This window comes from Triticum aestivum, chromosome 5B (genome assembly GCF_018294505.1).
Source record: "Triticum aestivum cultivar Chinese Spring chromosome 5B, IWGSC CS RefSeq v2.1, whole genome shotgun sequence".
NCBI lineage: Eukaryota > Viridiplantae > Streptophyta > Magnoliopsida > Poales > Poaceae > Triticum > Triticum aestivum.
Genome location: NC_057807.1, coordinates 459,418,398 through 459,432,084, shown reverse-complemented (window position 1 = coordinate 459,432,084; position 13,687 = coordinate 459,418,398). Strand labels below are relative to the sequence as shown.

The following is a 13,687-nucleotide window of genomic DNA, read 5'->3' as shown; positions in this document are numbered from 1 at the left end:
TTCGGGTTTTCATGCCAAAACTGTTTCCCCCAGCGCCCCTGGGCGACCCCTAGTGCGTCGGGTTCGACCTGGGTTCGCTTGCGCCAAACTCGGCCATAACTGGCGAAAACCGGGCTTCTGGACACGACTGGGCGGTTTTTTTCACGCCCGCGATAAAAAAGGCCTTGGGTGTTGGGGCGCGGCTGGAGATGCTCTTAGGCCCTAAAGAAGAACTGCTCATCCTACGCACGCCTTCGACCTTGAGCAGACCTGGTGAAAAGAATTACTTAACTCAAATTACGAGTTGGATGGGGGAGCTCCTATGTAGAACCTTATTAAGCGCCGCTTGGAGCAAAAATCGCTCACACGCCCCTGCTGGTAGGCCGGGCCATGTAGAATGAGAGCGCTCAGTCGCTTGATCACTTGATTGGTTTCCCCCTGGTCACAAGACCGCTTTTGACCGAGTCGCAGTTGGCGAGTTGAATATTCTACCGTTGCCTTTGAAAAAAAATAAAGAAAAATTAAAAAGGGAAAATCACAAAAAAAAGTTCATGAATTATGAAATTAGATGGCCGTTCACAAATCTCAAAACAGTTCATGAATTTGAAAAAAAATGTTGGTCTGATTTGAAAAAGGTTCATCTAATTTGAAAAAAAATATCCATTTTTCCAAATTTTCATAAAACTTTAAAAGAAATTCATCGATTTTGAGAAAAGTTTATCAAATTTATTTATTTTACCGAATTTGAAATAGTCATAATCAATTTTTAAAAAGGTCATCAAATTTGAAAAAATGTTAATCAATTCTGAAAAAATCTTTGATTTGAAGAGAGTTCATGCATTTATGAAAAAGAAAGAAGAAATAAGAAAAAAATAAAAATAAAAATAGAAAACCCAAGTGGAAACACAAAAAAACGAACAGAGAAGACAATGGGTAAGCCCGCTACAAGACAGTGTGCGCTCTATACCATAAGGCCTATAACGGCGCGACGACTATATATTGCTTTCAGCTATTCCATAGAATGTCTTGTGTTGGAGTGCTCGTTCTTCCGCCAGCCCTCCTGAGCGTTTCCCTCGCCCCCAGCGGCCCCCAGGGCGGCTGGAGGTTAGGGGAACCTTGGATCTGGGCGCAGCATGTATATAGGTGCGGGGCGTCGTCTCCAGGTTCGGTTTTTGGCGCCGATGTATTGACGGAGCAATCGTCGGTGCGCCATCGAAATAATGTTCCCCAGCTCTGGCTCCGGCTCGTCGGCGTTGTGGCAGATGCTGGCGAGGGGCTTGTGGGGTCCTGCCTTTTGGCGCGATGGTGGTCTGGCTCGTCGACCTTCTCCAGCGATGCCGGCTCTTCGCGCAGGGACAAGGGCGGCTTAGTCTGTCAAGGCTGGTGGCTGGTGGGAGAGGGATCCGGTCATCTCTTTCGAGCTGATTTGGCATCGCCCCCGGATCCGGTGCAGGAGCAGCTTGGGGAGCATCCCCGGCATGGGGATCGCCTCCGGAGGATGTCTAATTTGGTTTTAGATCCGATTTGCTGGAATCCGTGGCCGATGCGGTTCATCAACGCCTATGTGGCAAGGAGCTTCTCCTGCTCCAGGTTTGCTCAAGATTTGGCGTCTGCTTCGGTGATTCATCGTCAACAGGGATTTGGGGTGCCGAGCAATTCCGAGGAAGAAGGTCTCCATGGACTATTTTCCGTATGTATGGGGCTTTGTTTTAAGGCTGCGACAACACCGCCTGTATCCTTTATGTCTTTCTGTATCTGTATTCGTACGTGTACTCGCATGGCTATACTGTTTTCCTACTCGTATGAATACAAGTAACGTATGCCTTCGGGTGTGCGGTTTCAAAAAAAAAAAAAGAATGTCTTGTGTTGAGATTTTCGCGGCCGAGGTCGTTAATGGACCGGCCCATTTTCACGCACTTTTAAATAAAAATAAAAGAAAAGGAGGAGCATTAGGGGTAGATCTCTGGTTGCAAGGAAGAAAACCAGTGCTACTAGCCAACTCGCCATCCTACAGTTCATGATAAGTAAAAGGGTGTGACCAAATTGAAGCGAGTCGAGCCATTCTTTCTTCTTCTTCTTTTTTCTTCTTTTTTCTTTCTTTTCTTTCTTTTGTCTTCTCCATTTTTTCATTCGTTTCTTCATTTTTTTATTTTTTTTATTTTCTTTTGTTTGCTTTGTTTCTTTTAGTTTTCATTCTACTTTTTCGTATATGCACATTTAACATTTTTTCTATGCACATTTTTAAATATGTTTAAATGCTTGATTAACAGTTTTCAAGTAAAAACATTAATGTTTTTTTAATACATGGTCAACATTTTTTCAATACACATTTAACATTTTCCAAACGTTTGATTAACATTTTTCAAACACTTGTTCAACACTTGTAAAATGCTTGACTAACATTTTTATATACATGATCAATTTTTCATCATTTTCTTAATACATGGTCAAAGAATTTCTATACAAATTTAACATTTATCAATGATTGATTAACATTTTTCAAATACTTGTTCAATATTGTTTTTTCAAAATTCATGATTAACAATTTTATATGCAGGATCCAATAGTTTCATCATTTTTTAGTACGTGATACATGATCAACAATTTTCCAATACACATTCGACATTTTTTCGAGTGTTTTCTTAACAATTATTTAGATACTTGTTCAACATTTTTTAAATACATGTTCAAATTTTCTGAAATACATGGTCCACAATTTTTCTATACACATTTAAGATTTTATGAATGCATGATTAATATTTTTCAAATATTATGAAAATTATATTTTAATATATGTATATTGTTAATATTCGGAATTTCAAGTAAAAATAAAAAAACTAAACTAAAATCATGAAAGAAAAACAGAAGAAAAAAAGAGGATGTGCCCTCGAGAGCACATGGGCCGGCATATCTAGAGCTGCCCTGACGCGAGGGTTTCCCTAGGTCTCGCTTAAAGCGAGAGATAAAGTCGCCCCTATAACGGGTGCTTGTGGCGCCGTATAGGAAATACCGATCGCAGGAGGATTCCCTACTTGACACGAGTTGCCGCAAATTGCTGTACATTCAAATAGGATATTGACAAGCACCTTGATATGGGTCGGTCGTTTTGAGCTCTTGTACGTTCAACAGAATCCTGGTTTTGGGAACCGTTTAGACAAATTCTGAACATGTTTGTTTCTTTACTTGCTTATTATGGTGTTCTGGTTGGTTATTTATTTAGTTAACAATTTTTATATTTTTTATTTTATTTTTATTTTTTCTGCTTCTATTCTCTTTTTTCTTCTCTTTTTTTTATATTCACAACCTTCAGAAAATGTTCACGTTCTCAAAATTTGTTTGCTTTTTCAAAAGAATTGTAATTTCAAATTTTTGCTCATGTTTTAAAAAGGTGTTAGTAATTTCAAAAATTATTTGAAGTTTCAAATTTTGGTTAGGTTCTTAAAAATCTTTTGAATTAAAAATTTTCAATTTTCAAGTTGTGCTTATGTCAATCTAGTCGATCTAGCTTAGGGTTTGCATGCTGCTGCGTCGTAGCACGGTCGCACCCTTACTTTTGATGCAGCAATTAATATTTTAATAAAGCTAGTTCCTCTTTCCTATTAGTACCCTTTCAATATTTTATTGAGTATGACTAATTGCGATTTGGGCATTAGTTGTATATTTGTTGTCGCTGAGCTGCATGATAGGTTAATCAAATCACCATCTCTTCAGTTGGCAGCTTAGATTTTTCTCATCTCAAAATGTCCCCTACATTTATCAATGCGTGTGATCGTATGTTTGAAAACATCCGCATTTTAGAAAAAAACATACTTTCAAAATGTTTGCTTTTAAAAATTATAATTTTTAAGGAATGGGTGAAAAAGTTCAACAAATATTCGATTTGCCTGTACTGTCTTAACTCCTATAAAAAGCTGAGTTGGTGATGATGGTGTGTCTGTCATTCTTCAATCTCGACCATCCGATCTATATCCAACACACATGAAGCAAGCTATAACAACTTTGCAAAAAAAACGCCCGCAGTCCACTCCATATTTGCAGATAACACCTTGTTTCTCCTGTTCAGTTGTATGTCTCCACCATCTCCTCATCTAGACTTTAGGAGAATGCAATGGAACAATCTAGCATGGTAGGCCACTGCCGGCGCTGTCCATCCCCAATGCCTCCACTCAGCACGGCCACCGCTACGACCTAGTCTTCCTCGATGTATCCTGCCCTTTCCTCGTCTCCCCAACGCACACCTCGCCGCATACGCCGTCCTCCGCAACCACATCATCAGCTCTGTTCGTGCCCCAATGCATCTGCTGCCTCACCACCCAGCACCACCACCTCACCGTCCTCAGTTGATGGGAGGCATAAATTTGTTGCATTGAGAACAAGCATTGAAGCAAAATTCAGGTGGAAGCATTTAATGTTCAAAATAACACCATCTAATTTTTTTTTGTATAAAGTAGATAGGAGCAAATTTTAGTTCCATGGGAAGCAAACTAAAATTTTAGTGGCAATATTTCATAAGGAGGCAAACTAGTATGTAGAGCGGGGAAACTTCTTTTGAAGATAATTAGTTTCCTTGACGACCTTAACTAGTTTCCAAAAAATCTAGAAGAGAATCAAATTAGTGGTAGTTAATAATGAATCTCATGTAATTGGTTTTAATTTTTGATACCCCCGGATGGTGAACGTTGGCTAGTATACTCATCTAGCAATTGGGTGGGCTTTTATCCAACGGTCATCTACTGGTCCGATGGGATGTTATCGATCAGTAATCTGATACCTAGTGGTTCCTTGTCATAAACTCATAATTGCTATATTTATGTTAAAATTACATATTGTAGAGTAGTTTCACCACATAAGCAAAGAGATTACACAACAACCTATAGGCTCTTCATCGAACAGGTGCTTGAAGTTCATAACTCTAAATTTGAAGGAAAATACCTAGGGCTACCCACCCCGGATGGTCGTATGCACAAAGGAAAATTCCAGATGTTACAGGCAAGTTTGACTAAAAGAATCATGGCATGGGGTGACACACTCTCGCAAGCAGGAAGGGAAACATTAATCAAGTCGGTTCTGCAGACCATCCCTACATATATTATGGGGGTGTTTAAGTTACCTTTTTATGTGTGTGATGATCTCACACGACTAGTATGGAATTTCTGGTGGGGATCAAAACAGGGGCAAAGAAAGACTCATTGGCTTGCATGGGAGAAATTGATTGAGCCAAAAGGGAAGGGATGCATTGGTTTTCGAGATTTTCGTCTATTTAATCAAGCTCTACTAGCAAGACAATCGTAGCGTCTGCTGATAACGCAGGAGTCCTTGTGTGTGCGGTTATAAAAGCAAGATATTACCCTAATGGCTCTCTTGAGGGCAAGGTTTTTTCACGTAATGCTTCACCGATGCGGCACGCCATTCAACTTGGACTCGAGCTGCTCAAAAAAGGGCTCCTATGGTGAGTTGGAAATGGAAAGAAGATCCGTGCCTGGCGAGACCCATGGATCCCACGCCCCACGACATACAGGACGATTACTACTCGGGGCACCTGCCAGGTACGGCGGGTGTCCGAACTCATTGATGACAACGGCAGATGGCGCATGGAGCTGCTACGATAACATTTCTCTGCACCGGACGTGGAGTGTATTTTGTCGATCAAAGCCAATGCTCGGAGGCTGGAGGATGTCCTTGCATGGGCTCCGGAGTCGCGTGGTATATTCAGCATACGCAGAGCCTACAAGACCGCTCTGGAGGAGCGGACCAACACGTCCATGTGCGCCATGAGCAAGGCGCCGGATGGCGTCAGGAAGGCAGTGTGGGGGTGCCCTGCTCGCCCGAAGGTACGGGTATTTGCATGCAGGGTTGCGACAAATTCTTTGGCTAAACCTGATAATAAATGTAAACATACACTTGAGGTGTCAGAGGACCCCAAGCAGGAGATGAAGTGGAGAGTGTTTCGCTCCCGCCGCCGCAAGCCTGCTGGTCTGACGGAGTTCGTCGTCGGCGCCGTGATGCGCCTCCCGGTGCCTATTCCTACGGTGCCTGCTCCAGCGGTGAAGGAGGAGGCGTTGGGGGATCTGGTGGCCAGCACAGCAGAGATGGGAGTGAAGCCTGGTGCAAGGAAGAACAAGGCGAAGATGCCGCTGGTGATAAGGAGATCCCCATGCTTCTCCCGTCGTTCGCCGCGTCTGCTCAGCCTCGCTCGCCTCCAGCAGGGATGGGAGTCTCGCCGGCGGGCAGCCGCTTCTGGCTGCTCGCTGGTGAGGACTCTAACGGGGATGCTGGGACCTCGTCAGATCTAGAAGGTGAACTTTCGTCTCCTAGCAAATATCTTGTGAAGCAGGGATTTTTTCTGGCAAGATTAAAATGAACAAGGAAAGTTGATTGACTGCTAGGAATGGGGATAAAATTGAAACTAGATCTTGTTTTGGTTCTGTGTCTGAGAAAACACTTTCAAAAATAAAAGTGGTTGACGGAATTGGTGACAAAAATAGAAATAATATGAGAGATATTGATTACAACAAATCTATCAGAAAAGTTGATAAGAATTATGGCGCTGGATCCATTACAGAATCCAGTCGGAAGGTTGATCCAGACTTGGTTAGAAGAAGTATCTCCATAGCTGAGAAAATGAATTATGCAAATTATGTGCATATTCCAGATTTCTGGTCAAATGATGTTGTGCATCTAGATAGTATGGTCATTAATAGATGTCAAGTTACAATGCCTGTAGAGATTGTGAGTAGGAATGGAATCCCTAGTTGGGGCGAAAAGACAATAGATAAAGCTAGGTAAAAGATGACAAAGCAAAAAAGGAAGGCAGGTTTTAGCAATACGCTTTCCCAAGTATTCCTGCCTATAAATAGTGCGCCTCTCCTCTACTTTGAGAGAGAGTGCGATCCCCTTGAGGATTTAGGGTTTCCCCTTCCCCCGCCGCCACTTGGTGAGAGTGAAAAGAGAGAGATGGTGAATAGGGGGCCTAGTGGATATCGGGGGGTGGGGGGAGGAAGATTTAATAGAGAAGGGAGAGACAGTTTCCGGTATAGAAGAAAGGAAGAGGAACTAGACAGATTCAGAGAAATCTACCCTAACAATGAGAGAAGAGGTGGAAGATTTGGATACAGAGAGGATTCAGGGAAATCTGATCAGCAGGTGGAGGAAGAGAAGAGAGGGATGGCAGATCTGAAGTTACCTTTGAGCTCCAAGGAAGAAACTGTGAAGAGGTTGGAAGAGGATCAGAGGGTTAGAGATCTCAAGGGCAAAGAGGATGTTGCGGTGCTTGCTCCCACCTTCGATCTGATCCAACAACAGCAGTGGTTTCGGGCCTTGATGGCACAGATGGCCCAACAAAAGATGGAAATCTTGTCGGGGGGAGGAAATGTTGTCCCTCCTGGAAGCAGTAGAAGTAATATGTCTGATGAGACTAAGAAAGAGCTTGCTAGAGGGAAAGTTACCATGGAAAAAAGTGAAGCTGACATGGGTATGGGGAATAAGCAAGGGAAGAAGGGATGGACTCAGAGCAACAAGTTTGGTCAGAGGGAGAGCTTGGATCAAAACAAAGCTGGAGGTAATTTCAGAGTGTTGTGCAACAAATGCAAAGACACCAGGCATCTGACCAGAGACTGCAAGTTACCCAATTGTATCATCTGTGGCAAGAACTCTCACATTACTGAGGAGTGTGCATGGCTGAAGCAAATCAAGCCAACCCCCAAGTTTATTGGATATGCTGCCAGAGGCTTAGGTGTGTTGCTGGTGCAGAACTCAAAAGAGGTAGTCAATAGTGAACAGACTAACCCTATGGCCACTGTGAACATACTCTTTTGGGGAGATCAATGAAACACAGTTCCTGGAGGGGTTCAATTACATGTTCAGCTAGAACTGGCAGTGGAGATGCAAGAAACATGGAGACAGAGCTTATTTGATGAGATTCCCTAGCAAGAGAAGACTGGCAGAGCTCCACAAATTTGGAAACTTCAACTTGCTGGGAACCAATGCTATGATCAATGTGGACAGTTGGACTTATGACACTCAAGCTATTGGCAAATTGTACACAGTGTGGGTGCAGTTTGGGAAATCCCTGAGTGTTTCAGACACTTTTTTGGAATGTGTGAGGTGGCTGCTTCTGTTGGTCCTGTTTTGGAAATTGATATGACCACTATTCTGAAAGAGAAAATCAGGGTTAAAGTGGGAGTCAGAGACTTTGAAAAAAATCCCCCATCACACTGAGATTACTGACAAAGATCTGATGATCTATAGAATCAATATTGAGTTGGAAGAGGTGATTGAACAAGGTTGGTATGAAGAAAAAAGAAAGTTTGAGAACATGGAAATTGAACTTGATTGAACAACAATGGGGGGTCAGAAAAAAAATCAAGATTGAAGAAATGGGTTCAGATGGAATTAAGGAAAACATCTCTTTGGCAAGTGTGGGACTCAAACAATTTGAGGAGATGCAGCAGAAAAATGAGGAGATATTGAAGATGCAGAAAGATTACTTAATGGAGGTGGGCTTGATAAATAAAGTTGAGGTTGAGCTAGATAAAGCTCTAAAAAAATTCCAAGAAGTTGAGGAAATCAGATGCAGGAATGATGCTTGGAGAGCTGTGGAAGAAGAAAAGACTACTAATTGGGAAATAGAGAAGAAGAGTTTGCTGAAAATGATCCAAGGTCAACAAGAGCTGATAAACAAGTGCATGGAAAAAATTGATGCTTGGGAAGAGAAAGAGGTCTATGGGGAAGACTTGTGTGAAATGAGCTTGAGGCTAAAATGACCCAGGATCAAATGCCTGAAGATGCATATGCAGAGCCTGTGGATTATTCAGCCAGTCAAGACTCAGTGGAATCTCTAGGCACAAAATTAGGAATTCACAAGAAGGAGGAAGGAGACAAGGATAAAGATAAGGATTGACCTACTAGAAGAAGTGATAGAAACCTGGATAAAAAAGATGCTAAAATAGAAGACCTGGCCAAGGAAAGGGCAGCTGAAAAGAAAATTATGGTAAGGATTCTACTCTATCTGATGAAAAAATTCATTATATGATATGGCTAACAAAGTTGGAATTGATTTGCGGTGTGCATTAGACATGGTTACACAAAATCTAGACCTGATTTCTAACATAGAACAGGCTAGAAGAGATATATATCTTCAAAATCTGGTTAATGAAAACAGGGAGGAGAAAAAAGATGACTCTCCAAGTCTCATTGACATTGGAGATGTTGAGTTAGAAGATCTATGTTCAGAAGGAGATAATCTCTGAGGATGATATAGAGATAGAACATTATGACAAATTAAAAAAGATTTTTTCTAGTAACAGAAAAATGAGAGGTGGGATGTCGGCCTTTGGTGCTGGGGGAAAATCCATCTTGAGTGGGGGGACTAAAGTGAATAATAATAAAAAGAAAAAAAAATGAGAGGCATGTTTTGGAATGTTAGAGGGGTTGGGAAAGATACTAAAAGAAATTTTATTAGAGACACCATACTGGAGAAAAAACTAGATTTTGTTGGACTCCAAGAAACCATTAAAAGTGATTTCACAAAAAATGAGTTGCATAACCTTGCTGGAGGAACAAAGTTTCTCTGGGAATGGATTGCCCCTAGAGGTAAATCTGGTGGAATCTTAGTAGGAGTCAATAATGATTGCTTTGATATAATACAAGTAGAAAAAGGAGTATATTTCATTAAAATTCATTTGTTTGATAAAATAGCCAAATTTAGTTGGAATCTTGTTACAGTCCATGGTGATGCCCAAAAAGATGGGAAAGTAGCCTTTTTTGGCTGAATTATCTAGATTCTATCAAGATAATCCACAACCTTGTGTGATTGGGGGGGGGGGGGCTTTTAACCTTATCAGGAACAGTTCAGAAAAGAACAAACCTGGAGGTCTAGACCATTTTAGCTTTGTCTTCAATGCTATTATAGAGCATGCTGGGCTCAGAGACCTTCCTTTGAATGGGAGGAAATATACCTGGGCAAACAACCTGCCTGAGCCCACATATGAGAAATTGGGCAGAATTTTAATCTGCCCAGATTTCGAAGACAAATATCCTCTGGCTATGGTGAATGCCATGGAAAGGGAAATTTTGGATCACACCCCTCTGCTATTAGACACTGGGGATCATAGAAAAAGCCAGCCCAATTTCAGATTCAAAAATGCGTGGATGCTCATGGAAGGTTTTAGGGAATTTGTGGAAAAAAATTGGAATATTAAATGTAAAGGATCTAGCCTGGACATTTGGCAAACAAAATTAAGAAACATTAGACAGAAAATCAGGGGATGGATTATCAATGCTAATGCTGCTTACAGGAAAAGAAAAAAAGAGTTACTAGAGTTATTGGATGAGATTGACAAAAAAAGCTAAAACTAATGGTCTTAGTGCACAAGATAGAGAGATTCAGAAGAATTGAAGGAAAGAACTGAAAGACATCTTTAAGATGGAAGAAATTAAATGGCTACAAAGATATAAAGAGAGAGAGAGATAAATGAGGGAGACGCTAATACTAGGTACTACCATGCCAAGGTTAATGGCGGAAGAAGAAAAAAATAGGATAACTACTCTAGAACATGAAGGTGAGCCCATTGAGGGAGATGCCAAACTCATGGAGCATATAACCAATTACTATAAAACTCTATTTGGTCAAGCTGATAAGTCCAATATTAATTTGGACATTCAAAACCCTATGGGGATCTCCCCACAGGAAGAAACTGATTTGATTAAACCTTTTAGTTTGGAAGAAATCAGAGATGTGGTTTTCAATATGGAAAAAAACAAAACTCCAGGTCCTGATGGATTTGCTGTAGAATTTTACCAGCATTTTTGGGAGCTGCTTAAGACAGACTTGAAAGCTATCTTAGATGACTTTCACAGTGGCAAAGTTGATCTGGCTAGATTGAACTATGGGATTATCACCCTAGTACCAAAAGTTAAAGATGCTAGACAAATACAAAAGTTTAGACCAATTTGTCTCTTAAATGTTAGTTTCAAGATTATCACTAAAGTTCTAATGAACAGATTGAGCAAAGTAGTTAACCCTATCATTTCTCCCATTAGAACTGCCTTTGTAAAGGGTAGATATATTATGGAGGGAGTTGTAATACTACATGAGGCTCTTAATTCTATACAAAATAAAAAACAAAGTGCTATGCTATTCAAACTTGACTTTGAAAAAGCATATGACAAAATTAAGTGGCCTTTTGTTCATAAGATGCTCAAATTAAAAAAATTCCTTGATAAATGGTGTGACTGGGTGATGCACACTATGAGAGGGGGGCATGTAGGAGTCAAAGTGAATGATGACATAGGTCCTTACTTAAAAACCTTTAAGGGGCTCAGATAGGGTGATTCTTTGTCTCCCCTGCTCTTTGATCTTGCAGTTGATGTTCTTGCTATTATTTTAGATAAAGCTAGAGAGGAGGGGTTTGTGAAAGGAGTACTCACTGATTTCCATGAAAATGGGGTCAATATGTTGCAATATCCAGATGACACCATTTTTTGATACAAGATGATGAAAACTCTGCCAGAAATCTGAAATTTATTTTAACTGCTTTTGAACAGATGTCTGGCCTGACAATAAATTTCCACAAAAGTGAAATATTCTTGTTTGGGGAAGCTAGAGAGAAAAAAGATCTGTATCAGGAAATTTTCACCTGCATTCTGGGGGAAGCACCCCTGAAATATCTAGGCTTACCTGTATCTAATAAAAGAATAAGAAACAAAATGTAGAAAAATGTTACTGAGAAAATTGAGAAAAGATGTGCCTGTTGGCAGGGTAGACTACTAAATATTGCAGGAAGAGTCACTTTGGTGCAATCCTTCTTATCTAATATCCATATATACATGATGTCATTTTATCTACTGCCAGCTGGAGTTAGGAAAAAGGTGGACTTTTACAGAGCCAGGATGGTGTGGCAATCAAAAGAAGATAAAAGGAAATACCATCTGGTGAACTGGAAAACTTGATGTCTTCCAAAACAGCAAGGGGGCCTGGGGATTACCAACATTGAAATGTTTAACATTGCTTTATTAGCTAAGTGGTTGTGGAAGTTAGAGAATGATGAGGGTTTTTGGCAGAGGATTATTAAAAAAATATGTTGGGGATAAATGTCTCTCTGGAATTAAACACAAAAGTGGGGATTCCCAGTTTTGGTTTGGCATCTTGAAAGTTAGGAAATACTTTTACCCACACATTAAGAAAAAATTGGGAGATGGTAGAAACACCAGGTTTTGGGAAGATTGGTGGGTAGGGGATAAACCTCTCAAAGAGGCTTACCCTTCTTTGTTTTTCATTAGTAATGAGCATGAGATTACAGTTAGAGAAGCTATTGATAAATGATGGAGTGGTTTTACCTTCAGGAGATCTCTTTATGGAGACATTGAACAACTTTGGAATAGCATGAGAGTGAGATGTGAGGAAGTTTTGATGTATGGGGGGAGGGATAAACCTTTGTGGATGTTGATCACTAGCGGAAATTTTTCTGTCAAATCTCTATACAGATATCTGATCAAAACTGAGATTATATTCTGTGGAAAATTTCTGTGGAAAATTAAAGTACCTGCTAAGATTATATTCTTTCTTTGGGTTTTTGCTAGAAAAAGTATACTTACTAGAGATAATTTGTTAAGAAGAGGCTGGAAAGGGGATAAACATTGTGTGTTTTGTGGCAAAGATGAAACAATTGATCACTTGTTTTTCTCTTGCTCCGTAGCCAGAATCATCTGGGCCCTAGTGAGATGTGCGTTTAATTTCAAATGTACCCCTAGAGACCTCAATGATTGTTTGGGAAAAGGCTAAAATATTTCCAGAAGGATAGAAAGAAACTTATATTGGTTGACATCTCAGCGCTGTTATGGGCGATCTGGAGATGTAGAAATGACATTGTGTTTGATAGAAAAAGATTTCTGACCCAATGGTAATTGTGAAAATGATGTGTGGATGGATTTCTGACTGGGCTGTCTTGCAGAAAAGGTGCCCAGGGGAAAGAATGTTGATGCTGGGAACAAAACTCATTGTGCAAGTAGCAAGTGATGTCTACAAGGCTGCACAAGGTTGGCGTTTTGGAGTTCTCCGAATCCAGCAGTGACAGGGATGAAGACTTCTCCTTTTGGTGCTTCGGCGAAGTGAAGTGGGAATCTGCGCATGAGGCTCATCTTTTGTGCCTACCTATGTGTTGCATTATTTTCTGTAGTTTCTTGCTTGGCCTGGTTATAATTTGGGACTTCTCTGAGATGTAATAGAGCTAGCTTTTATTTGCAGTGGTAAAAACATATCGGATGTTTGCTTGCTGGTTTCTCTAATAGAAATCGGAGGGGAAACCCTCTTTTGCTAAAAAAAGGTGTCTGACACATGTGTTCTGTGTGGGCTGGAACGCGAGGACTCTTTCCATGCCCTGTGCAGATGCCCACCAGCGAGGTGTTTATGGAGGGCGAAGGCGCAAACATGGAGCATGCCCAAGCTAGAATCCATCATCAATACAGGTCCCGAGTGGACCATTCATTTGCTCCACGACTGCAGTCCTAAAGGTTGCCTCCCTGTGATCATGACTTTATGGCGGAACTGGCATGTGAGGAATGAGATATAATATCACAAACTGGCGCCGCCGGTTGAAGCTTCTATCAAATTCTCAGGTGGCTACATTCAATCACTTCTGAACATCCAGCAGAACCCAAACATTGATGTTGCTAAAGGGAAGGAGGTGGTGTCCTATAGCGGCTGGGCTGG

At 40.9% G+C, this 13,687-nt stretch overlaps 1 protein-coding gene across 1 annotated transcript; it reads left to right on the top strand.

The window, feature by feature from the left end:
* The first annotated feature begins 5,470 nt into the window (after positions 1 to 5,470).
* LOC123114876 (uncharacterized) lies at positions 5,471 to 13,210 on the top strand. The gene is made up of 4 exons (XM_044536254.1): positions 5,471 to 5,525; positions 5,632 to 5,785; positions 5,893 to 6,275; positions 12,930 to 13,210. Exons 1-4 carry the CDS (start codon positions 5,471 to 5,473, stop codon positions 12,992 to 12,994), a joined length of 657 nt encoding a protein of 218 aa, XP_044392189.1. The 3' UTR covers positions 12,995 to 13,210.
* The last annotated feature ends 477 nt before the right edge of the window (positions 13,211 to 13,687 follow it).

Bases quoted from the DNA above. Each gene is read 5' to 3' on its own strand.
- LOC123114876 (XM_044536254.1), top strand. From the start codon at position 5,471: ATGGATCCCACGCCCCACGACATACAGGACGATTACTACTCGGGGCAC. The intron at 5,526-5,631 runs GTACGGCGGGTG...TGTCGATCAAAG, and splicing joins CTACTCGGGGCACCTGCCAG to CCAATGCTCGGAGGCTGGAG. The intron at 5,786-5,892 runs GTGGGGGTGCCC...TTGAGGTGTCAG, and splicing joins GATGGCGTCAGGAAGGCAGT to AGGACCCCAAGCAGGAGATG.